The following is a 23,803-nucleotide window of genomic DNA, read 5'->3' as shown; positions in this document are numbered from 1 at the left end:
TGACCTACCTAGCTTCTGACCTAAGCTGTACTAGTAGTGGTCTGGACCCCCTGTGCAGACCCCCCTGTAAGAAGCTTAGCCATGCTGATCTCCACCCCATGAACTGCCATGACTATCGCCAACATGCATGTGGCATTAGCATCGAATGATACCTACAAGGTATAGTAGATATAGTATAGTATGGTATAGACTGTATAGTAGGTAGGTATAGCGACATGGCAACGTATCAATATACGGTAGCGATGTAGCGACTTGCCAGTCATGGCCTGTCGCATCTTATCTCGGGGCAGGTGATAGCGCTCATACTTACGTACCTACCTACTTACAGATACACACACCAACACAGAAAGACCTCGAGATACAATGGCCCCTCCCTTCTTCCAGTCTTCCATACTTCCCTTCTTCCCTTCCTCCAACCCGAATCATCATCATCATCATCGATGCTGCTGGATAGCGGAAATCGATCAACGCTGAACACGCTCGCTTCCCTTTCCATTCCCTTCCCTTCCCTTCGTCAAAGAAGTCAACACTTCATCGCCATTCGTTTACGCGCACTCTGTGACAGTCACGTCGGCGCCTGACGCTTGCGCCGCCCACCTTGCACCTGGGGCCATTTTCCCGCATTCTGAAGCCATGGCGTCCATAGTGCTCTGTCTGCTTCTGTCAGCACATTTGACATCTGCCCAATTCTACAAGATTGAGAGTAATGGTATGTATAATGTGACCCCTGCATCCATCGCTCTTCTTTGGCTTCATCCCTCTCTGTTCTAACCTCTCGCTAACACATTGTTCCTCTTACAGACGACATCCTTTCCTCCGCGAAGACCCTCGCTTATGATCTGATGTCATACTACCACGGCAATGAGTCCGGTCAAACACCAGGCATCTTGCCCGGACCTCCCCCCGCCGGCGATTACTATTGGTGGGAAGGTGGTGCGTTATGGGGGACTATGATCGACTATTGGCATCTTACCGGTGATGATACCTATAACAACGTGACCACCGAAGCCATGCTGTGGCAGGTCGGCCCTAACCGCAACTACATGCCGCCAAACGTCACCGCCTCCTTGGGAAACGATGACCAAGGGTTTTGGGGCATGTCCGCGATGCTGGCCGCCGAGGAGAACTTCCCCAATCCGCCCTCGGATCAGCCGCAATGGCTGGCTTTGGCGCAAGCCGTCTGGAACACTCAAGCCGATCCCGATCGTCACGATGCGACCTGTGGTGGTGGTCTGCGATGGCAAATTCCATTTGCCAACAATGGATACGACTACAAGAACAGTAAGAACGTGATGATATAGACAGCGAACACATTACTAACCAAGGGAAAGGCATCGCAAATGGCATTTTCTTCAACCTTGGTGCTCGACTCGCACGATACACGAACAACCACACTTATGCCGAGGTGGCTGAGGATGCCTGGAATTGGGTTGTCAGTGTTGGCTTCATGGATAAAGATTACAACATTTTCGACGGCGCGCACGTTCAAACAAATTGCACAGACATCAACCGCGCTCAATTTTCCTATAATAACGGTGTCTTCCTACTCGGGGCCGCCTATATGTATAATTATGTAAGTTTCCAGACGACCTCCCTTTTGAACATCTTCTCACCTATATGCACTTAGACCGAGGATCAAAAATGGAAAGATCGGCTAGATGGTTTGGTAGACGCCACCTTGAAGGTCTTCTTCCCTAATGACACGGCCTACGAGATAGCCTGCGAAGGAGTCATGACATGTACTACCGATATGTTGAGCTTCAAAGGCTACCTCCACCGCTGGATGTCAACAGCAACTCAAATTGCCCCCTTTACCGCCGACAAGATCCTTCCCGTTCTTCGGAAGTCGGCCCAAGCCGCCGTCAACCAATGCACAGGCGGGAATGACGGCCGAACGTGTGGCTTCGCATGGTCTAGTGGCAAATTCGACGGAAGCACGGGCGCCGGGCAGACGATGGATGCATTAGCCGCCGTCTCTTCACTCTTAATCAACCAATCGAAAAAGCCAGTCACGAGTTCAGACGGGGGTACCAGCGTGGGGGACCCAAACGCCGGCATAGGAAGTGGCTCGATCGCTGGCGACAACCTTCCGCCGGTTACCACGGGCGATCGAGCGGGCGCCGGTGTCTTGACGGCCGTGGTAGTGCTGACTGCCGCCGCTGCCTTTGGCTGGATGGGTATAGGGAAATGAAATGAAAATCCCCGCCACTGTCGGAGTTCCCCTCATAGGAGCCGCCGGTTTCGTTTTCGTTTTACAGCAAGATTAATTACGTTACTCAGCAATACCCCTTTTTAATGAGTTGCAGGAGGCGTTTGGGTGCGATACGGGTTATTCATGCATATTGATGGTTTGGGATCATTGGGGGGTGCTTGGGATTTGATTGGATGTGATACATAAGTACCTTGCGTGGCATCCTAGGAGAGATACGGCTTATGACAGGGAAATTTAATGTACGAAGAGGATATTGGAAGGCCATTGTTGTGAGCTCTTCATCTAATACAAGACTAGTAGTAATAACATATGATACAAGGAAATACTCAGCATATGGCACTGCTAAGGTTGTTTGAAAAGGCTCCAACTAATTAGGGGCCGGAGTCAATCTACACTCTAACTCAGACTGCACAGGAGTACCGGTATCAAAATTGCTTATTAAGTATTTATTATACTTTTCCCCTCGCAATCCTCCTGACTATCATACAGCAATTTTCACCAGGTAAGTAGATAGATAGATAGATGAATAGATAAATAAGTAGATCGCTAAAGAGGAATGCAATACGTAGTAATAGAAGTGAATGTAGCTTTAGTTTCATTATCCGGCTACGCAGTTGATGTCTAGTAGCCCTTTGTCCATGTTCGTGCATATCCATTCTGCTGTCTTCCCGCTCGGTGGGATGATGGCGATGTTGGAGGCGCGGATGTTTTTGCATACCTGTTTTCCGTACTAATCAATTTTCTTTTCTCTCTTTCTTTTTTTCTTTTTCTTTTTTTTTTAAAAAAAAAATAGAGAGAGAAATAGAGACATCATGTACTCATGGGATAATTCGTTGAGTTTGGGTATGTTATGTTGTGATAGGTATGGAATCGGTTGAAGAGGGGAAGAAAGGGGCTGGAGCGAGATGACTTACACTAGGATCGCTGCATACGAGGCTGCCGACTTGCGGGTCGTGCTTGGCCGATGTCGTCCCGTAGAAATCTTTGAAGAATATATCTTCTACTTGTAGTACGGCCTTTTAATTATGTTAGTTTCTGGGGAAAATATAAGGGTAGCTATGAACAGTTGGTTGAATAAGGGGGTGAGGAGGGACTCGCGACATACTGGATACATAGCACATGCTTCCTTGCTTTCAGCGAAGTAGCATTGCGTCAATTCTATAGCCCCTATATTATCAACTATCAGCACAGTAGCTGCAGTGCATCACGCACATAGTATAAGAAGAGAGGAACGAACAGTCATTGTTCTGATTGTAGAATAACTCATACGTGACATTGCGCACGTATCCCGCTCCGCCGCCAGAATTCGATCCCGTTGTATTCGGCGGCACGCCTGGCCAGATCTTGATTCTTGCGCCGTCTGATGCGTTGCTCATGGAGATGTTGTAGACGTATATGTCTTCTACTATGTCGTATTCGCCTTGGTATTGACCTAGACTGCCGACGGAAATCCCGTGGGATCCGTTGCATTGGAGGTTTTGGATGATGATGTTGGTTGAGTTTGGCTTGAAGGATACGCAGTCTTGTTTGTCAGGTCAATTAGAACACGGGAAATTGAATTGGGATAGGATTTGAGAGAAGAGGGAAGAATGAGGTCCATTTGTTTGGTTCTCTTACCGTCATAGTTATCGATCGTCGAATTTTGTATTACGATGTTGGTGCTTCGATATGTGTCCCATCCATCTGTATTCTGATCGCTCGCTTATCTGTCAGCCGACACCAAAGAAACGTGTTTATCGTAATCTCTTGGGTGCACGTGCTTCATGAGGACGAATCAATGGTGTAAGAGACTCACGGCTGGAGGAGAACTCGAGTTCGTAACTTCATTCCAAATGTTGATGTCTGTAATCAAGACATCACTCGAATTCATGATGACATTGAACCAATTTGGTGAATTCTTCATATTAAGTCCCGAGACCGAACCACCGACGAGTCCGTCCGTAGCGAAGATGATGGGCCTATACACTGTCTCGTTGCTTCGCTTTGCCGTCCACCATGTCTGACCGAGACCTAACTCGCAGAGTTAGACTGTCATTCCTCATTTGTTTGCACTTTAAATGCTTATTTCTCCTCGTCAAAGTTGCTCCTCGCCTCACAAAACCCCTCAGCTTAGAGTGCTCAACTGAAGATTAGACACCAATAAGTTGCGAAAGCGGTACAAACCATCTAAAAGTCCAATTCCCAAGCCATAGATATTAACATCGCGCCCGCCAAACTTCCAGAAGAGATGGATGTTTTGATAAGCATAGCCAAAAGCCGTCGTCTGCCAGTATTCCACATCGTCTTTGAAAACGACCGTTCCAAGGATCAAGATGTCAATGCTCTCTAGAAACGTTAAATCTGTTGGCGACGCAATAGTATACGCCGTATCCGGCAGTAAGACTACCGTGCCTCCGTGATTACATTCTTGCGCCGCGGAAATGAGCGCTGGCCCGGCGTCTGCGACTTCAGGATCTACAACGCATACTTTCGACGGATCGCGAGCTGCGCTTACGGGGAAAGGATTGGATGGTGTTTTGGGGCCCACGGTTAATGTTGGGAGGGGAGGAAGGGAGAATGTTGTTGGCGCAGCTGTTGCTAGCGTCGTCACGAGAAAGGTAGAGAGTAGATGGCGCTGCATCTTGGATGAATTAGAACCCAAGTTCTACTATTAGCCAACCCTATGCGACGGTCATCATTCTACGTCCTGAAGACTGAAATAGGAATTTGGTTTGTAGTTTTCCACAGTGCTCTTGAAACCTAACCATGTTCAATGAGACCTCTGAAGATGACTGATCTTGGCGGTCGCGTGGGGAGAACTATCGCTGGCTGATTTCCCACCACTCATCTTTTAAATTGGCCAGTCAATCCAAAAGGGAACCAGACGTGGCTCTCACCCTACTTCCATGTGGGAAAGCGGGGTACCCATCGGTTTCTTAATCCTCAGACGAATGATGCATCTTGCGATCGATAGACAGGATTTCAGCTGTAAGTTGTAGCTGAACAGGCAAGTCTCAACCTATACCGCCCCCAAGCTCCAACCGGAGGCGCCAGCCCCGACCAGTCACAGACAACTCCACCAAAAGAATACCGTCTGTCCCCCAGAAACGACCCTAAGCCTGCTGGTTTAGATACCTTGAATGGACCGGTTCGAATCGCAGATATAAACCATTTGCCTTGAGTTTAATATTGTCAAGCCGAGCCGCTTTGATCCCGAAGACGCCATATGTTACGGGCAAAGAAGCAGTAGGTCAGAAGTTACGTCGAAGGAGTGAAGATAGTTTAATAGCCAACTATATAAGGAGGAGAAAGCCACCTTCTAGTATGAGAAAAGGCAGGAAACAATATTATTGAGCCCTCACCCCTACATTCTATCTATCTGCTACCTAGGTGCTACCTACATACTACCCAGCTTTCACTCCGGGGACATCAACTTCTGACACCGTAGAAAGAGATTCGGTCGTATCGGGTACTTAGGTATAAGGTCTTATTATTTTGATATAAGTCTATTGTTGACTGTCCCTGAAACCATGAAGAAGCTACTATCTATCCGCCAAGCCCTAGTATGATTCGTATATTATAGTTAATATATACTTATAACAACTTGACAACTATTCATGAAATGAGAAACAATTGTAGATTTAACCTCGCTTTTAATTCTGACTGTTTGATGCCAACAAAAACCTGGTGTTTCTGCACGCATGACGGCCCTGTTAGCGAGTAGGCATAGCTATCCTCAAGAACCCTCCTCAGAGGTACTTATCATTAGGCCGGGATTTGTGAAAAATAGTTAGGCCCCCCATCAAGAACCAATATGGACATAAGAGAGAGGTGTCTCAGCGGCCTTCATAAAGAGCGCGTGTTCAGCGATCCAAACTCACGACATTTCATCATCGGACTTAGTGCAGTTTGCCAAGAGCCGCCCTATCCATATGATACAAGACAATAAAATAGCCCTTTAGTTTTCGCGCCCATCGAACCTCCTTTTGTAGAAACTCAGGGCGAGTGCGCTGGTCACTGCTAGACACTATCGTATCTGCTAGATGATTAAGTGATAATCTGGATGTAGATCTTTTCGTAGCATGGGCTAGTCGCCCGTCGCCAAGTCATCAGCGTTACAGCTGGACATTATTGTTGATTTTAGACTACGTAGGTAGCCATTGTACATAGTACATGATAAGTGTCTATTGCGAAGGCATTTGATTGCACGGTCTTCAGCCAATTAGATATTCAACCGTTTACACTTGCATAATATTTATCTCGCTACCTTATCCATTGCTTGCTTTTAATCTCCATCTTTAACCGCGCAGCCCAACGAGTTCCAATTCTCCTATCCCATATAATCTGCTGGTCAGCGTATACAAACTCCATTTCTGTTTTCCCTCTCCTTTGCCCCTCCAAGATCCTACATCTTTTCCTGAACTCATCACCCCTAGCAGTCGGGCTAGTCTGCACACATGGATCCCCTTAGCATCACTGCGTCTGCTCTAGGCATCATTGGAGCCCTCGCCACGACTTGGAAGAGTCTTAAGAAGGTCAAAGACTTACCAAAAGTCTTTGCGGAGGTCGAACGTGGTTTGCCTCTAGTCCGACAAATACTAGAGGCTGCTAATTCATCCCTACGCCAGAACCCGACCGAGGACGACGCGGTCACTGCTACATTGATGCGCTGCAAAGAGAGGCTCGATGACCTCCACAAGATTTTCACAGAGCTCGATAAGAACTGCAAAGAAAAGGGCGACAATAATAATCCCGTATCATGGAAGCAAGCTCGTTCCATCTACCGTCGCATCCTGGCTAGCGTCAAGGCGCCACTAGTTGAAAGTCTAATGGAAGAAATATTGAAGGACACCCGTAATCTGGCTCTTAACCAGGTGTTCTTACTAGGGCCAGCGGTGGATGTAAAAGACCTCGAGACGGCTATTGAGAAGCTATCGAATATGGAACCCTCGCTTCCTAATTCAGAGCTTGGTTCTGCCGGTATTACCAACGCAAACCAGACCGTACAAGCGGGTGGTAAGGGTCAACAGAACTTTACCCGTGGTGGCTTCAACACATTCAACTCTGGTGAAAACATCGTTAGCGGAGATGGGCATACAATTAACTTCGGTACGCGGAGCTAGTTCACATTACGATACTTGGCACTATAGTTTGAGTGTTATTTTTGACTTTTGAATTATCTCTAAAATAGGCCCCGTCGAGTATAAGTCTCAAACTGAACAAGGCTAGCAATTCCAATCGCCTCCCCACCTGGTGACTAAATAACCTAACATTCCATGCCTAGATCGCGAGTATAGCAATCTCCCTTCAGTTTATGAATCGCATTTCGTTGGTCGTAAAGAAATTCTAAATGAGCTTCGTAGACGGTGCGTTAGCCGCCTCGACGACTCACAAACTTCAACTCCTACCATTACAGTTCTCACGGGAATTGGTGGCCAGGGTAAAAGCCAAACCGCACTTCGTTATTGCCACGACGCCAGAGCCTACCGCGCTAAGTTCTGGGTCGATGCATCATCTTTGGATAGTACAAGAAAATCTTTCGAAAGTATTGCGGAGATCTTGCTACGGAACCCCCAAGGCGGTAGTGAGCAAGATACTGCGCCTTATCGACCTCTGACTATTTCTAGGGTAAAGGAGAAGTTAGAATCATGTGATTGGCCTTGGATCATTGTGTTCGACAATTATGATGACGAATCGCAGTTCCCAGACTTAGACCCTCACAGGTTCAGCTTCACCAAGCTTGTCGACTTTTTACCAACCCGTAGGTAACTGAAGCTACGAGATGAATGTTTGAATCCATGCTAATACTATAAACCAGGTGGCAAAGGTTCCATCATCATCACGACTCGAAATACCGAATTTGGGGCCGGTTACCAAAATTGGGAGAAGCTGGCGGTGCCACCTATGACGGAAGATGACGCGCTTGCTCTCCTCCAGCGATTCACAGAGGTGTCAGATAACACTAGCCTCGAGCCTGCAAAAATAATTGTTCGAATGCTTGGCTATTTGCCTCTAGCAATTGATCAGGCCGCACGGGCTGTCCACACTTCTGATTCAAGTTTTCAAGAATATCTAGAACAATTCCAACACCGCAACGGATCGACGATCAAGGATACACCTCACAATTGGATAATGACGTATGAGCGATCTCTCGACTCATTGGACTCCGGCATTCAAGATATAGCTATAACGATTCTGACTCTCTCTGCCTATTTGGCGCCGGCGGCCATATATGAGAGATTCTATGAGGCATATTACTTCGAGTGTCCACCATCACGTCGTCCGACATGGCTCTCGTTCTTTTCCCAGTCTAATGAGTGGAGCACTGTTAAATTCTGGGAATTTATTCATAGCCTGAGTCGAAGAAGTCTCATACAAGTTCAAAATGACCGGAGAAGGTCCGATCCCGACCGAAGGCACTACTCGCTTCACCCAGTAATTCGAGAATGGCTACTAACTAGGAGAGGCATAGGAAATGAGGGCCTAGTAGATTCACCCCAAAGCATTCACGCTTCCAGCGCCGTCAGTCTGGTAACCGCGTTCGTAAGGAATACTCATGTTAATTTAATACCGTTCACAACACGCATGGATGTTCTTGGGCATATACGCAAATTTTTGGATGACAATATCCCCTGCCTCTACGATGACCGAGGCAACTCATCTAGCCCACATCCGCCACCGGCACTATCCTTGGCGAGGTTTTGCCGACAGTTTAGTCGCTTACAGATTGCAGAGACTTTTCTCGAAGGCATGGTCACTTCCAGAACAAAAGCCGAGATACCAGAAGATGACGAAGAAGGGATCCAAATGCTGCTCGAGTTCGCTGAGATAAACGAAGACGCTGGTAAACATACTATAGCGCAGGCGCATTTTGGGAAAGCGTTAAGTTATTCTATTAAAATCACTCATGTTCAAAGATGTCGAGCTACAATTGGACTCGCCACTACTGTTTGTAGTCAGGAGCAGTTCCGAAAAGCGCTTAAACTTGCCAATGAGGCATTACTACAAGCCGAGGCGCTTGGGGATTCCGGTAACCGATGTGCCATACAGGCTCGAATTATCATAAGCATGGCTCAGTCAGGGTTAGGCAATATAGATAAAGGCCGTTATATCGCCAGAGAGGCATTTCTCCAGGCCAGTACGCAATTTGGCCCTGCAGACATCCTGACGATGAAGGCTGAAATTAATTTCATTGGAGGATTCGGCCCAAGCGAGGGAAAAGTTGCCCTCCAGAGGATGATGTGGAACTTGGAAACGTGGAACGGACTGGATTATAGGCTAGCATTGTCCGTCTACCTAAAGTTCGGCCGTCTCCTCGATCGTCTCGGCCTCCATCACGATGCGCTTCTATACTTCCACGCTGCACAGCAGCGCGAGCACGAACTTTCCCAAGATTCGCCTTTCAGTGTGGAAATCAGCATCCTGGTTGCTAAGTGTTATGATTCGATAGGGCAATGCCCACAAGCAATAGAGATGGCGAAACGAGCTGTTACAATCAGTCATCGCCAGGAAGGGTATGAGTTGTGTTTCCTTCATGCGGCAAATACGCTATTCTGGTTATGTATATCTGAAGGTCAATTCTACGAGGCAATGCCATATATCTGGGTTTTGTTTACAGCGCAGACCTTTTCCGCAATCGTTCGACGCAGGTCAAGGCTATTACTTCTTGCCGCCGGCATAATTTTAGAGGTGGATGCGCACTTCAGAGGGTTGAGTTTTGTGAACAAGCTTGTATTGGGTAGTGCTTGCGGATTAATAGGTTGGGCAATTGGAGAGCTAGAAGATGGTAATTAAGTATGATTAGGTGGGACAAAGGTGGGTTTTAAACTTAATCATGTACATATAAGGAGGTCTTCCATCCTCACTCATGAAGTAGTTGAACTAGTTACAACATTCATACCTACACCATTAGTTAATCAATTAATCATAGATAAATCTCTATACTTGTAGGTTTATCTTGGAAACAAAGCGATGACATGAGGCGGCATTGTAGGAACTTGGAGATATACCCCAGATGTCAGATCTGGAGGTATCAATTCTAAGCCATCAAGCTCAAGCAGCCGAGAGCATCGCACAACCGTTAAAAGCAATTGAATTGAACGAGCGGTGTTATAACATCGGGCGACAAGAAGAGCCATCTAACGACACATTCTCTATGAAGAGTCAGAGAAATGGTATGAGATATCCGAGTCACATGGGACTATGGCAGCAAAGCAATGCGAGGACCGTCCCGCACATCATATTTTGGCGGTAGTTCCACTCAGCTAATGGATGGCGAGTAGAGAATAACTGAGTGCTCGGATGAAAAGGCTGAGAGTTAGGAATTGAGGTGTTCATTGAAGTTGAGGAACAAGTCGCGATATCAATGCTACCGGAATCACTACATATTATTACATATACCTCTTTCTTTGGCGATGCGACCGACAGTCCGACTCTCTGATAAACATCATTCAACTCAACTCATAGTCTTCTCGTGAGTTCAAGACGTCATTCTTATAAAATTCCAACATACAATACGCAACAGTTCTGGCCTTGGGGCCTCCTCACGCCCTCCCGCATAATCTTACTAATACCATTGTGCTCTGCCAAATATTGTGAACGACCTAGCCCACTAATACTATCATATCACCCATACTGGGATTGAAGAGTTGATGTTTAGGCGACAAGTCTTTATATTTCTATAGTTGATGAATGTCAACTAGTATCACCTCACCTCCACGCCTCATCCAGCTCAAAGCGAGCAGTGGGCCCACTCACTACGCCTCCGTGTTTCATCTCACCAATGATGCGCCATCCAGCGCGTCCTTCGTTTTCATTCATGCAGCCTCCCATCTCAAATTCTACTCAGTATATAACAGAAAAAACATCTTCCACTTGTATAGTTACTACCGATTACACACGTTCTACATCCCGTAGTCGCCGCTCATTAACCAACCCCTCAGCACACCCCGCCCTCTCATAACCACAACATGTCGCGATTCACAAACCCATCGGTATTCCCATCCTTCTACGAGCTACCCTCAACATCAGACCCAAGCGCACCATCAGACAAGACATGGTACCTCCTAGCGCAGATCAAAGAGAACATGACGATCACGAAACCCACGCTCATAGTGACGGACAGAAAAGGCGTGGACTTCGCGCTGCTATTCGAAGATAGCATCAGCTTAAAGGGGTTTCGGAAGGGACATGTCATCTTCGTACCTGGTGCGAGACGAACGGATCGCGAGGGCGAGGGGAAGAAAGCTGTTGTGCACGTCCCTGTTGGTCAGGGCGCTGATGTAAAAGTGAGTGAAGACGGGTTACGCTCTATCTGCTTGCTATTCGAGCTCAGATCTGATGTGCTGAATTTTCGTGAATAGGTCATACCAGGGAGTTTGGAAAGAGTCTTTGAGCTGGGCGTGGTGCTGGAAGGACAAGAGGGGATGAGTCAGAGGTGTGCTGCGTGCGGGAAGATGGAGGGCGCGTTTATGAAGTGCACTGGGTGCAGTTTTACTGCGTATTGCGGGAAGGTAAGTCATTATAATTTCTCGTCATCTCATATTCATTTTTCTCCAAGTCATTATGAATCGGTTGCTTGGTTTTGATGCTGATTGCGGGGGTACGTAGGATTGTCAGGTTAAGGGCTGGGGTGAGATGGATCACAAATCTAATTGTAAGGTGTTGAAGGTTCTTAGGGACATCTCAGTATAACTCAATGGAGTTTACTTGGTAGCTTGTATAAGTAAGATTGCATAGAGCAGGTTGATGCCACTGCCTGCCAATTCACGTCGCAGACGCTAGGGGGAAGTAATCATACATCATGAAGCGTTGTAACATAATATGAAATGAATATACATATGAACACTCTGGGCTATTGCTCGCATAGCAGGCTGCAATCAATACAGAGCGAACTCGTCTTGGCCAGTTATCTTGTACATGATATCTGTTCTGACAGTATACTTGGTGCCGGCCTTCACCTCATCACCACAATGTCTCAACCTAGAATGTTGGAATATGAGGACTCGGCCTGCTTTTGGATCGACATCAATCCTGCGGGACTCATCCCGTGACAAGAACGTCGTCGCACCGCCCACAAGGTCCACGCCCGGGCCAGCGACTTGCTGGGAGTCGTTCAGATACAGATGCACAGTCATATACGTCTGCACCAGGTGGCCCTCCGGTGAGCGCTCACCGTACGGCCCGTCGCAATGGGGCTTGAAGAACTCGCCGGGGACATACTTGAGGAAGCGCAGCCGCTTGTTCACCCTGTAGAAGTCGTGGCTGATTCTCTCCGTCGCGCCCGACGGGTCCATATTCAGCCCAGGGACGGATGAAAGCTGCTCGCGTATCTCTGGCAACGCGGCCATGCGCGCCCACAGGCGATCGACGATGTCCTGGTTGTCCCAGATGATGCGGCTGCTTTTGCGATAGTCGGGGACCTGGACCTCGTAGCCGCCGCCGATGTTGACGAGTGCTGGTCTCCACGATGACCCGTCTTGTTTGTCTTCGTCCATGACGCTCGCCTCGGCGAGCTGTAGCAGTTGTGCGCACTCGGAGGGGCTAAGGACATTGTCGAGGACGACGGCGTAGCAGCCGGCGAATTCTGGCAATACCGAGTCCTTGAAGTCAATGGGCGTGTGTGTGATGGGCTGTGCGTCAGGGGGATCGGATGTCAGAAAGTGATGTGGAATGGCCACATCATTGGACCTATAGACGGTTTTCACGGGTTCGTGTTCCTCCTTCTTGGGCGGTTTCCTGTTCCCCATGATCTTGTCTTTAACCTTGGAGAGTTCGCTTAGCATGTTGAAAGATGTAGTTCAAGTTGTAGTTCACAATGTATTGTTGTTTATGGGATCGTTGGGACTGCAAAAGACATCATCTACTTATTTGATATAAGTCTCTGCCTGCGTCCAACATTCAGATTTTATAATACCAGCACGGGCTGTAAAGACAGATATGTCCTGATCACTTCATAAGATTCAAAGATGTCTGCCTACTTCCTCCTAGGCGTTCTGACACCGCCTGGTGGAGGAGGCTCAGACCACGGTGGCGGGGTTACCACCTACTTTCCCATATAGGGTGGTGGCCAAGCAACTGGGAACTGCTGATAGCGCTTCGCTACAGGGCCAGACACTGCTACATGGTAGGCTTACCAGCACCTACCTAGGCACCTAACTTAAGTACGATATAGGCCAGTATTTCCATTTGATCTTCAAAGTTAGATTCGAAAGGGCTCCATGATAGTTGATTCGCTGAATAACACAAGAGGACGCTGAGGCCAGGCAGCAGTCAAGGTACGATGCGGAGCGTCTGCCTGGCCTTAATGAGTCTACAACCGAGTCGCACACCTCGGCCTAATGGAAAAGGAGTCGCCTGTGATCCTTTCAAGAATATCATCATCGGGTGCAACACAATGCATTGTAGCAGCCAAGTCAGGGCGGACAAGACAATTGCACTTCCGGCATATTGACCGTGTGTGGAGGGGGGGTGCACTTTGCCCCAGAATCGTTAAAAGGGATACATACCTAGACGATTTTCTATCCAATGCCCAGCGTCGCGCCAAAGGCCCGAGGCCGAATTGCGCACAGGGAAATGGTCTCCTGATCCAGCTTTACGAGCGATTGCAGGCAAAGATCGTGTGAGCTTAAGCTAAGTACTTATGAGCACCTGGCGAGGCATCGTTTTTGAGCACTGATGACAACATCCGTGCTTCTTAGTTTACAGCAATTGGCACTCTCGCTCTGACTGCTGGCCGAGGCATAAAAACACATAAACATTGAATAGGTAAACATTACAAACGGGAATACCCAGCCAGTCCAACGTGCGTGGCCAGGAAAGGGGTTCATATATGAGTATGTACACGCGTAAGCATAAGTACCGTACACGCTATGAGCCTTCTACTTTAGCGGAGGCCAGGGTTCGTCAGTCATCCCTTGGAAAATGGCGAGAACTGGCAAGTCTAGACTCGCTGTACCGAGATTGGAGACGTCCACTTTAATTTGCAGATCATGAAAGGGTGGGCCCTTTGCAGGAACTCGATGACAACAATGTTCTGGCGGTCCAAACGGCTCACGCTGAACACTGCCGAACCCTACCGAACCCTGGAAAGAAACAACGCATACGAATTACTGGTCAGAACCGGTAAAGGGGCCCCTTGTTGTGATCCATAACCCCCAGGGTCCGGTAATAACACACCATGACACACAACCACCACATGGCGATCGTAAACGGGTTCCGACAACTCTAGCAAGTGGGTTTTGAGGCTGAGATGGCGCCGGCGGGTCAAATACGAGCTTTTAGGTGCCATCGGCATCTGCCACTTAACGTGATTCTTGGGTCGAGTTGGCCCACTCTCCGCTCACTCCGCTGACACCGGCCCTGTTCTATCCAGGGGTTATGACGACGACGACGAGATCTTGGCTCGGCACGACGTACTGTGGGAATGATGCCCGATTGCATGCATTGACTTGACTTACCAAGTGCTGATCAGTCTTTTCTTTTCTTCTGTCGATATGGAGATATATATATCCCTATCATCCCACAATTCTTAAACATTTGCTTCCCACGCTGGTTTGGAATTGTTAGCTATAGGATCTGCCAAGACTATCACTGTCATAATGCGTTTTTCCTCTGCCGTCCTCGCCCTCGCGGCTGCTTTTGGCGCCGTTGATGCTGCTCCTTCACCTGCCAACACCGGTCTGAGGGGTTTCAATTATGGCGCTTTCTTCCTCAACCAGCAGGCAAAGGTGCAGAACGACTTTGCCTATGAGTTCAAGCGTGCGAAGGCATTGCCCGGTACTAGCGGCTGGACAAGCGCTCGCTTGTATACTATGGGTATGTTCTACTAGCCATCATAGGGGAGCGAATAGAATAATAACATCGTCTTCAGTCCAATGGGGAACCAAGTCCGATATAATCCAAGCTATCCCAGCCGCCATCGACACCAACACTAAGCTGCTCCTCGGTCTCTGGATTTCCGGCGGCACACAGTCCTTGGACAACGAGATCGCGGCTCTTAAGGCCGCCATCGCCAAGTATGGCACGAAGTTCACCAACCTCGTCGTAGGTATCTCGGTTGGTAGCGAGGATCTCTACCGAGATGCTGCCGGCGAAGTAGGCACAACGTCCGCATACTTAGTCAGCTCCGTCAAGAGAGTTCGCAGCGTCATCGCCGGCACGGCGTTGGCTGGTGTGCCCGTCGGCCACGTTGACACCTACGACTCGTTTCTGAACGGAACAAACAAGGCCGTCATCCCCGCTATCGACTTCATCGGCTTCGACGGCTACCCGTACTGGGAGAGCACCAAGGCCAACAGCATTAACGATGCCATGACTCGTTTCTACGACGGCTACGACAAGACGGTCAAGCTCGCCGGCAGCAAGCCCGTCTGGGTCACCGAGACCGGCTGGCCCATCACCGGCAAGAAGAACAACCTCGCCGTCGCCAGCGCCGCCAACGCCCGCATCTACTGGCAGAATATCGCCTGCACTCTCCTCCAGAAGAAGATAAACGTCTTCTGGTACGATCTCCAGGAGTCGCAGTACGGTACTGCGAATCCCGACTTCGGCATTTTCGGCCCCGGTGACCTGGGAACGCTCACGCCTCGTCACTCGCTCGTTTGCGTAAGATAATCTCTTCCCTTTTGTCACACGTTTACTAATGTTGGTAACCTTAGAAATGAGACATGATCGAAAAGACGTTTGGATATAAATACGGATAGATAAAAAGTTGGATAGCATTGCATATGAGGAACCTGTGGCTTCCGCTAGTATAAACATTTTAAGCATAACTTTAATACACTATTGGAGTCCGTCTACTGTTGGACAGAACTCGTGTAAACCTTGGTTCTCTTGAAATATACCGTCTGGAAAGTGATAATTGCGCTTGTTCATATTTTATTCAGCTAGGTATCCGGGTTTGACAAGGTCCTTGTAACAAACTTTATCTCTCGTAGACATTCTCACTTGGTTAAGGATGGCATTTTACTAGTCTAGTGGAACGCACGCTGTGGGAATCCAATGAAACAGTAGCGGAAGGAATGATGAAGTCAAAATGAATGTAAAGCTATTCATGACAATTGTTTTTTTGGTGTTTAGCACTCAAACACGAATCAGATTCCGACCGCCTAACCCAGCTTGGTATTTCTCTTACTACGTAGAATATCACGAGATTTTGGCCATGCTGGAGAAAGACTCCCGACGTGCATCCCGATTCGCCAGGTAGTGCTTCCCCGACGTCGGCCGTCCCCGGAAAGAAGTCGCAACATTGACGTAACTCGGGTGTTTCGCTGTACACTCGCCCGAAACCCCGACCATCGCCCTCACCACATCGTGTCCTGTGCCGTCTCGAGGCTTCGAGCCCCGCGTCACTATATTGGAGTCGTGGCAGTGAAACGAGGTACGGAGTCCCTATTATCGGACACGCCTCTCTCGGTTCGGCTCTACCCCTCTAGAAGACAAAAGCGACATTCACCTTACGATAAACTGTACTACGTCCGCATAGATCTAGATTCCATCTACAGCATCACATACAGAAAGAATCATTCAGGAAATCATCATGGCAGCCGTACCTCCCCCAGGGATCTACGTTCCCGTACCAACATTCTTCGCCAGCAAGCAAGCGTCGAACTACAACGCCGTAGCAGCGCCCCTAGACATCGAAACACAGATCGCACACTCGCTATATCTCGCGCGCGCAGGCATCAAGGGGCTGGTCATACTCGGCAGCACAGGCGAAGCAGTGCACTTGACGAACAAAGAGCGCTTCGAGGTCCTCTCGGGCGTACGCACGGCGCTCGAGAAAGAAGGGTTCAAGGATTATCCGATCCTCGCCGGCACGGCGACGCAGAACATCGAGGAGACGGTTGACCAGCTCACGGGCGCGAGGGATGCCGGCTCGCAGTGGGGCATGTGTTTGGCGCCGGGATACTTCGCGGGCGCGAGCACGCAGGAGGGGATAATACGGTGGTTTACGGCCGTGGCGGATCAGAGCCCTATTCCCATATTGATGTACGTCCCTACAATACAAACCCTCGTCTGAAGTCCCGATTCGTCTTGTTATTCATACAAGGCACCGGCTGCTATGGATGCTCTCTTTTGTTTTGGTTTACTACTGACTCTCGGGCGGCACTAGATATCACTACCCGGGGGTATCCAACAACGTGAAGATCACACCCTCGACCTTCGTAACCCTAGCGAAACACTCGAACATCGTAGGCTGCAAGCTGTCGCACGGGGACATATCCGCGTTCGCGCAGATCGCGCTGAGCCCAGAGATCGACCACGACAAATTCCGGACTTTCACCGGTCTCGGGCAGCAATTGCTTCCTGTGATCTCGGTGGGCGGAGCAGGTGCCATCGATGGGTGCGCGGGCTTCTTCCCGAAGACGGTGGTGCGGCTTTACGAGCTATCTGTTAAACACCAACTCACAGAAGACGAGGTACGCGAGCGGAAACGATTGCAGTTCAAGGTTAGCTGTATCGAGGAGCTTGTGGCTAAGTTCGGCACGGTCGGTATCAAGGAGGCCGTTAGTCGGTTGAGGGGGTTCGGGGATAGAGACGGCACGAGATTACCGCTTCATGGAGGTATACCTGGCGGCGATGCCGAGTGGGCGAATTGGAAGGGCCTTGCGGATAGTGTACAGGAGGAAGAGGATAGATTGTAGTCTTTTACCTTTGATATTAGAATATGTACCACCTGTTTTAACGGCCGATCTTCTATGCGATGTGTTTCCCACAAGTTTGAAAACTGACATTTGTATTTCACTCTGCCAATAAAGATTCCAACCCATTTATTTGAACACGGCACCTCGGAGAATCGACATTCTTACCTTTGCTCAATCGCAGGCCGAAACAGCTACACATATTTTTCACTCTGACTGCATTAACGGTGATGGGTTTAACATACGAGATTTTCCTTACTGTCTACATCGTACTCTCGATCCCTCATTTAAATTCTAGCGTCTGGTCAAGGCCGATGCTCTTCTCTTTGCACTAGTCATCCCATCCAGCTTGATATAATCGCCTAACACAGCGTTCATTAGCATACGGATATCATACTGATAATTCTACATTGACTCTGTCCTTTGATGTTGCTGGTGTAAATGAATTGATCGTAGTTCTTTTGTCTTCTAGGTAGCCTCGCAACTGCATGTAATCCTCAGAAGTAGGTACAATTGATACGGCATGAAATACAGTACGAAATACAGTATTTGAACGGTACTTGGTGGGTGGGGACGATGGGTGGCTGTGTCAGGTCGTAGCGTATCAGATTGCGCTGCACCTGCCGTGCCCGTGTCACCCATTTGAAATCCGGGAAAGACGGGGCTGACGTTTTGAAGGAGAGACTCACTACTGTAGTCTAGCATCCATCGTCCATTTATTCATTCATTCATTCATCAGTCAACAAATCGACCAATCGACCAACCGGCAGCCGTAGCTGTCTATCAATCAATCATCGGCCAAACTCGCTACGTCGCCTCTGCGCCCGCGCCCTCGCCTGATTCCTAGCTTCCCGACTGATTCGCGACGATACATGGTTGGCACATGATGCTCCATCTGCCTTGACCAACTCCCACTAGCACCAACGAGTACACGCATGCGCATGTCATTGGCATCAAAGAACTTCCCACCGTTGCGCTCTCACATCCTCAAACGAGGACCGGGCCAGGATGGATTCCTCTCAGAATTCCGTACATGAGCAGTCGCCTGCCGAAGAAAAGAAGACGAGCCGACGCCCCGCCAATACCGCCTTTAGACAACAACGACTGAAGGCCTGGCAACCCATCCTCACACCTAAAAATGTCATCTGGATCTTTTTCGTCCTGGGCGTCTTTGCCGCTGTTGTTGGAGGACTGCTGATCTATGCTAGTCGTTTGGTACGGAGCTCGCTATGTCTCCTCGCCTGCGAGGTCACGGACCGATTGCTAATAACCTGGATTCCAGATCTCCTCTATCGAGCTCGATTACACAGACTGCGGAGCAAAGGCGACAAATGACTGGACCCCGATGCCATCAAACACCGTCAACTCGTACTGGCGGAACAGCAACGGGTCCGCCACTGTAATTGCTCAGTGGAAGAAGACTACCGACGTCAACCATACCTACGACAACTTTGAGGTCACTAGCCTCACAAACTGCAGTATTCAATTCAACATCGTGCAAGACATGAGTGCGCCAGTGAGAGCCTATTATAAGCTCGACAACTTCTACCAAAACCACCGCCGCTATGTTGCGTCCTTCAACGCCGACCAGCTCCTGGCCAAATCGGTCAGCACTTCGACCCTCGACAACACAGACTGCCCTCCCCTCGCCACTGAGGAAGTAGTCGAAGAAAACGGTGAGAAAAAGGTCCGCCAGATCTACCCCTGCGGCCTAATCGCCAACTCCCTTTTCAACGACACCATCGGCCGTCCCGTGCGCTTGGGAGTCTCAGGAGACAACGATACCCGCACGTACAAATGGAACGAGAAAGGCATTGCTTGGGAAGATGACATGGCACTGTACAAAAACCTAGAAAACCCAGACTACGATCTTATTATCCCACCTCCCAACTGGCGCAAGCGCTACCCCAACGGAAGATACGACGAGGACCACCCACCACCAAATATCAAGGAGGACGAACACTTTATCTCGTGGATGCGCACCGCGGCCCTACCCTCGTTCTTCAAGCCATGGGCCTTCGGCAACGAAACCCTGCTCGCAGGCAATTATCAAATAGACATCGTAGATAGTGAGTTTGACCTATCCCTCCCAACAACGCGTAGCTAATGCCATAATACCAGACTTCAACATGACCGACTACAAAGGCCGGAAATCCCTCGTAATCACCACTACCGGGCCCCTCGGCGGCAAGAATGATCTCCCCGGTATCCTATGGCTCGCTCTAGCGGGTTTCTTCATCGTCATGTCCCTCTTGTTCCTCGCCGGAAGCTTCCTGCGGCCCAGGAAGCTCGGCGACCACACCCTTCTCTCCTGGAACAAGGAAAGCAACTCTGCTGCCAAGGGCAAGGGCAAGGCCCCCGCTGGTCCCAGCGTTGGCATGAGCACTTCGCGGGATCTATAAGACAGCGAGGATGAGGATGAGAGTGAAGAGTGAAGAGCGAAAGCAAGTAAGAAGGAGAAACTAGGGGGTTTTACGGCGTTTAATACGATAACGGCATGGCGTTCTTTCTTTCTTTTTTTTCCTTTTGAAGGTTTGACTATTTGGGTAACCTATATTCTTTATGTGGCGAAATCACTGCACTGTATTGTATTAGAAACTGAGTAAAGCAAATGTGAGAAATTAACTGAACTGTCTTAGTGTGATGTGATCGATGTTTACTGGGATCGTTGTGATTGACTACTTATACGCAAAACATTAGATAGTAGATGACTTTTCTTATATAAGTACGTCGTAATAGTACACGACTATGTATGAACTTTAGTATATCTGTCTACTATAGATATGGATATATCATTTGCTTGACTGATCTGTTTAATAATATTTTTCAGGAACCTCATCTCATCAGTACTAGATAATACATCACCCTACCGGTACCATACTCACTAATGCAAACAAAGACAATAGTTATTCAATTCAACCAACATTTTAACCAAGCACACATAACATAACATACATACAGCTTTTAAATACCTACCTAGGTAGATAGGTAGTTTATTTTATTTCTTGCATCAAGACTTGAATCGCACCCCCGAACAGGATAGGTATATCCATAGGAAGCATATTTTACTTTTACTTTTTGTCATCCAAAAAAAAAAAAAAACACGAACAAAAGTCAAACTAACTGACTAACTGCATTTGCCTTTCCTGTCCTATCCTTATGCGCCGAATACCCAGTTGCAGCTCTCCGTGTGCCATTTTCTCCCTTCCCTCTCCCCTAAAGAGATAAATTTGACCATGAAGCTAGTACTTAGTGACTAAGCCGTGGTTTATAGTGTACAGATTATGTGATTTGTGTAGTTGTGTCAAGAGTCTTGTGGATGATAAATAATCAACGGGACCAAAGACAGCATAGCATAGCATGGGCTCTTACGCTTCAGCAGCAGCAGCAGCAGAAGAAGAAGCAGCGGGTTCCTCTGTTTTCGCCCTTTTGGCATCTTCCTGTCCATCCGCGGGCTCCTCGGCCTTTCGCTTGCCATTGCTCTCTTCGGGCTCGGGCTCGGGCTTGGGTTCTTCCTTGGCCTTCTTGCGGACGAGACCCGACAGGTCCTTGGCATTCTTCTTCGCCTCCTCGACGCGAGCGGTCTGCTCGGCCGATGATTCTCCGAGAGCTTGGCCGAGAAGCCCGGTCAGTGGGTTGTCCTTACCTAAGGCGGCGTCCATGTCGACAGGTGGTTTCCGGAGCTCGACAAGCTAATGTTTTGGTATTGGGATTAGTACAAATGAATAGGAAAGAGGAAAAAAAGAGAAAGCATCTCAGGAGACGGGAATCGCGGTGGCAAAGAGTTGACGGGAAAGTGGTAAACTCACCCGTTGCTCCATGTCCGCGATAACCTCCTTGACGTCGGTGATCTGCTTTCTTGTCTCGTCGTTATCTTCGGGCGCGTGGGACGTCGCGAGCTCCACCTCCTTGTTTTGGAGCTTGAGCTTCGTGCTGTTGATGGCCTTCTCTAGTTCCTCGGCCGCCTCTGATCGCATGCCCTCGTCAACGGTCTTGGATTCGGCCGCAGCATTGTCGTCGCCTGTCGTGGTCATGGATGCGAATTCAAGAGCGAGAGATAGCTTGAAATGAGCTTCGGCAATGATCTCTGAGTCTTCGGTGTAAAGCCCCTCCTTGTATTTAAGACTTGCGCGACAATCTTTGATTGCCACGGGAAACCTACATTTTTACTGTCAGTATGCTTGCGCTCGATGCCTATCCAGAATGTACAAACATCTCGTTCTCAAGGGAGATCTCGGCTAATAGGTCGTGGATATCTGCGAGTCTTTCTTTCATGTGGCGCACAAGTTTATTTTCGTCGGCAGTGACATCCTTGTCAGGTCCATCTGTGGTAGCAGCTTCCTCGAGTTGCTTCTCGAAGAGAACACGGGAGAGTTCAAGGATCTCGAATGCGACAGCCAGATCGTCATCTTCTTCCTCTTCTTCTTGGCCCTCACCATCCGCTTCATCCTCGTCACCGGAGTCCTCGAAATTCTCATCTCCAGTGAATTGGAACAAGGGCTTCTTCGCGTCAGGTAACTTCTCCTCTTCAGCACCGGCATTCTTAGCTATCGCAGCAACGCCATCATCTGCAGCCTCAGCCGCCGTGGACTTCTCCGGCTCGGGCGCATCGGTAGTGGCGGGTTCAGCTTGAGCCTTTTTCGCTTTGGACTTATCGGCGCTGGTTGGTTTCTTCTTCTCGCCGGGGGCCTTGCCGCCAAGGACATCGCTGTTGCTCTGGCCAACCTTGAAGAGGCAGCGACCGTAGAGGAACAGGACATCGGCGTTCTCGGGTGCCATCTCGCCATTGAGTTCAGCCTGTCTTTCAGTAGCAGTAGAGAAGATCTCAGCGGCTTCGGCATACTTCTTGGATTGGTAGAGAGCAGTGGCCTTGGCGACCATGTCGGCCAGCGACACGTTCAGAGACTTTGCGCGCTCTTCGGGGTCCATCGGAGGGATGGATTGAGGTGTGCCGACGGTGGAAGCGACGGCTGATGGGATGGCAGATGGGGCGGCGGAGAGGGTGGAGGTGTCAGCGGGAGTCGAGTCCGCCATGATGGATGTTCACTTCGTTGGATAGTCAATTGGTGCTACAATAAGAATAGATGGGAGTGAAGCTTGGCTTGTTGGATGGCGGCACAGTAGGTACTATGGGCGGGCGTGGAATGGTCGATAGAAGAGGTCAATTAGGCCGGTCTGCTCGTCCGACGCAGCAATTGAGAGATGGAATGACGAGGCAAGATGGCGATGTGATGGTCAGCTGTAGTGATGCTCGTCGTGTTTGTTTGAAGTCAAGTAGATCGAGTGGCGGCAACAAGCATTGGCAACAGGCATTGGCGACGAGAGGCGGGCAGTTGCAGGTGACGCGATCCCTTGCTTGGCACAGGTAGCTTAGGTAGCTTAGGTAGCTTCCAAGGTTCTCTCCGCAGGCACTACAGCTGCTATCATGTACGCTAATCACGCGTCAAGAGCTCTCCCGCATTTCCCTTACCGCATCACCTACCGCATGCCCCTGTACTTTTTGGTCAGCGCGCATTCTGAGTTATCTACTTGATTCTATGACCTCGAGTTCAACGTCTTTTCAAACTCTGATGCTTCTCCATGAATCTGAGACTCATCAAGTTGATAGGTATGCACTACTGCAAGTACAAATGCCCATTGGAAAGCGCCAGTATTTCTACGTTGAACCCACGCTCCCATGCACAGTATATCCACTAGTTCGAGATACTCTCAAGCAAGACTCCAATCACCCTTTTGAAATCACATGAATCGAACAATGAGCAAGACAAGAGATAGGTATTGAGGCAAGGGAAAATCGTGTGGGGAAAATCTACTTCATTGGTCGCTACCTCAACGTGGCAGGTACCTATATCTAGGGACCTGAGGTATGATCATGATGGATTCATAATTGAATTGGTCTCTGCCCGTATACACTTGATACATTGCCAGCTTTGTATCGAGCGGTGCATCACTCTTGGCTGGATGGACT

The 23,803-nt window shown here is 48.9% G+C and overlaps 9 protein-coding genes across 9 annotated transcripts; 6 read left to right on the top strand and 3 right to left on the bottom strand.

Annotated features, from left to right (window-relative positions):
* The first annotated feature begins 454 nt into the window (after positions 1-454).
* On the top strand, positions 455-2,426 carry F5B22DRAFT_454847 (glycoside hydrolase family 76 protein). The gene is made up of 4 exons (XM_047972003.1): positions 455-709; positions 802-1,281; positions 1,332-1,573; positions 1,628-2,426. Exons 1-4 carry the CDS (start codon positions 634-636, stop codon positions 2,189-2,191), a joined length of 1,362 nt encoding a protein of 453 aa, XP_047826526.1. The 5' UTR covers positions 455-633; the 3' UTR covers positions 2,192-2,426.
* A 74-nt stretch (positions 2,427-2,500) lies between these two features.
* F5B22DRAFT_454839 (polygalacturonase) lies at positions 2,501-5,482 on the bottom strand. The gene is made up of 7 exons (XM_047972002.1): positions 4,376-5,482; positions 4,008-4,222; positions 3,830-3,902; positions 3,450-3,734; positions 3,318-3,379; positions 3,127-3,228; positions 2,501-2,930 (listed from the first exon to the last, which is right to left on the bottom strand). Exons 1-7 carry the CDS (start codon positions 4,830-4,832, stop codon positions 2,811-2,813), a joined length of 1,314 nt encoding a protein of 437 aa, XP_047826525.1. The 5' UTR covers positions 4,833-5,482; the 3' UTR covers positions 2,501-2,810.
* A 1,015-nt stretch (positions 5,483-6,497) lies between these two features.
* Positions 6,498-10,337, top strand: F5B22DRAFT_454819 (uncharacterized protein). The gene is made up of 4 exons (XM_047972001.1): positions 6,498-7,300; positions 7,383-7,415; positions 7,476-7,952; positions 8,010-10,337. The coding sequence occupies exons 1-4, from the start codon at positions 6,649-6,651 to the stop codon at positions 9,983-9,985; spliced, it is 3,138 nt and encodes a 1,045-aa protein (XP_047826524.1). The 5' UTR covers positions 6,498-6,648; the 3' UTR covers positions 9,986-10,337.
* Positions 10,338-10,965: 628 nt separating this feature from the next.
* On the top strand, positions 10,966-11,977 carry F5B22DRAFT_454792 (uncharacterized protein). The gene is made up of 4 exons (XM_047972000.1): positions 10,966-11,067; positions 11,134-11,478; positions 11,554-11,703; positions 11,801-11,977. Exons 2-4 carry the CDS (start codon positions 11,161-11,163, stop codon positions 11,882-11,884), a joined length of 552 nt encoding a protein of 183 aa, XP_047826523.1. The 5' UTR covers positions 10,966-11,067; positions 11,134-11,160; the 3' UTR covers positions 11,885-11,977.
* F5B22DRAFT_454720 (oxidoreductase domain-containing protein) lies at positions 11,812-13,253 on the bottom strand. Its single transcript, XM_047971999.1, has one exon. It carries the CDS (start codon positions 12,973-12,975, stop codon positions 12,070-12,072), a length of 906 nt encoding a protein of 301 aa, XP_047826522.1. The 5' UTR covers positions 12,976-13,253; the 3' UTR covers positions 11,812-12,069.
* Positions 13,254-14,790: 1,537 nt separating this feature from the next.
* F5B22DRAFT_639300 (GPI-anchored cell wall beta-1,3-endoglucanase EglC) lies at positions 14,791-15,805 on the top strand (the record flags this gene model as incomplete). The annotated part of the gene is made up of 2 exons (XM_047977697.1): positions 14,791-15,007; positions 15,063-15,805. The coding sequence occupies 2 exons, from the start codon at positions 14,791-14,793 to the stop codon at positions 15,803-15,805; spliced, it is 960 nt and encodes a 319-aa protein (XP_047826521.1).
* Positions 15,806-16,263: 458 nt separating this feature from the next.
* F5B22DRAFT_624310 (dihydrodipicolinate synthase) lies at positions 16,264-17,909 on the top strand. Its single transcript, XM_047976118.1, has 2 exons — positions 16,264-17,182; positions 17,307-17,909. The coding sequence occupies exons 1-2, from the start codon at positions 16,731-16,733 to the stop codon at positions 17,836-17,838; spliced, it is 984 nt and encodes a 327-aa protein (XP_047826520.1). The 5' UTR covers positions 16,264-16,730; the 3' UTR covers positions 17,839-17,909.
* Positions 17,910-18,493: 584 nt separating this feature from the next.
* F5B22DRAFT_624306 (CDC50 family protein) lies at positions 18,494-20,940 on the top strand. The gene is made up of 5 exons (XM_047976117.1): positions 18,494-19,050; positions 19,118-19,904; positions 19,957-20,465; positions 20,526-20,528; positions 20,923-20,940. Exons 1-3 carry the CDS (start codon positions 18,844-18,846, stop codon positions 20,235-20,237), a joined length of 1,275 nt encoding a protein of 424 aa, XP_047826519.1. The 5' UTR covers positions 18,494-18,843; the 3' UTR covers positions 20,238-20,465; positions 20,526-20,528; positions 20,923-20,940.
* F5B22DRAFT_624302 (uncharacterized protein) lies at positions 20,669-23,320 on the bottom strand. The gene is made up of 3 exons (XM_047976116.1): positions 22,049-23,320; positions 21,645-21,993; positions 20,669-21,527 (listed from the first exon to the last, which is right to left on the bottom strand). Exons 1-3 carry the CDS (start codon positions 22,867-22,869, stop codon positions 21,204-21,206), a joined length of 1,494 nt encoding a protein of 497 aa, XP_047826518.1. The 5' UTR covers positions 22,870-23,320; the 3' UTR covers positions 20,669-21,203.
* Between the last annotated feature and the right edge of the window lie 483 nt (positions 23,321-23,803).

This window comes from Xylaria bambusicola (genome assembly GCF_022495145.1).
Source record: "Xylaria bambusicola strain CBS 139988 unplaced genomic scaffold F5B22scaffold_59, whole genome shotgun sequence".
In the NCBI taxonomy this organism is placed as follows: domain Eukaryota; kingdom Fungi; phylum Ascomycota; class Sordariomycetes; order Xylariales; family Xylariaceae; genus Xylaria; species Xylaria bambusicola.
This window is presented reverse-complemented; position numbering and strand designations above follow the sequence as displayed.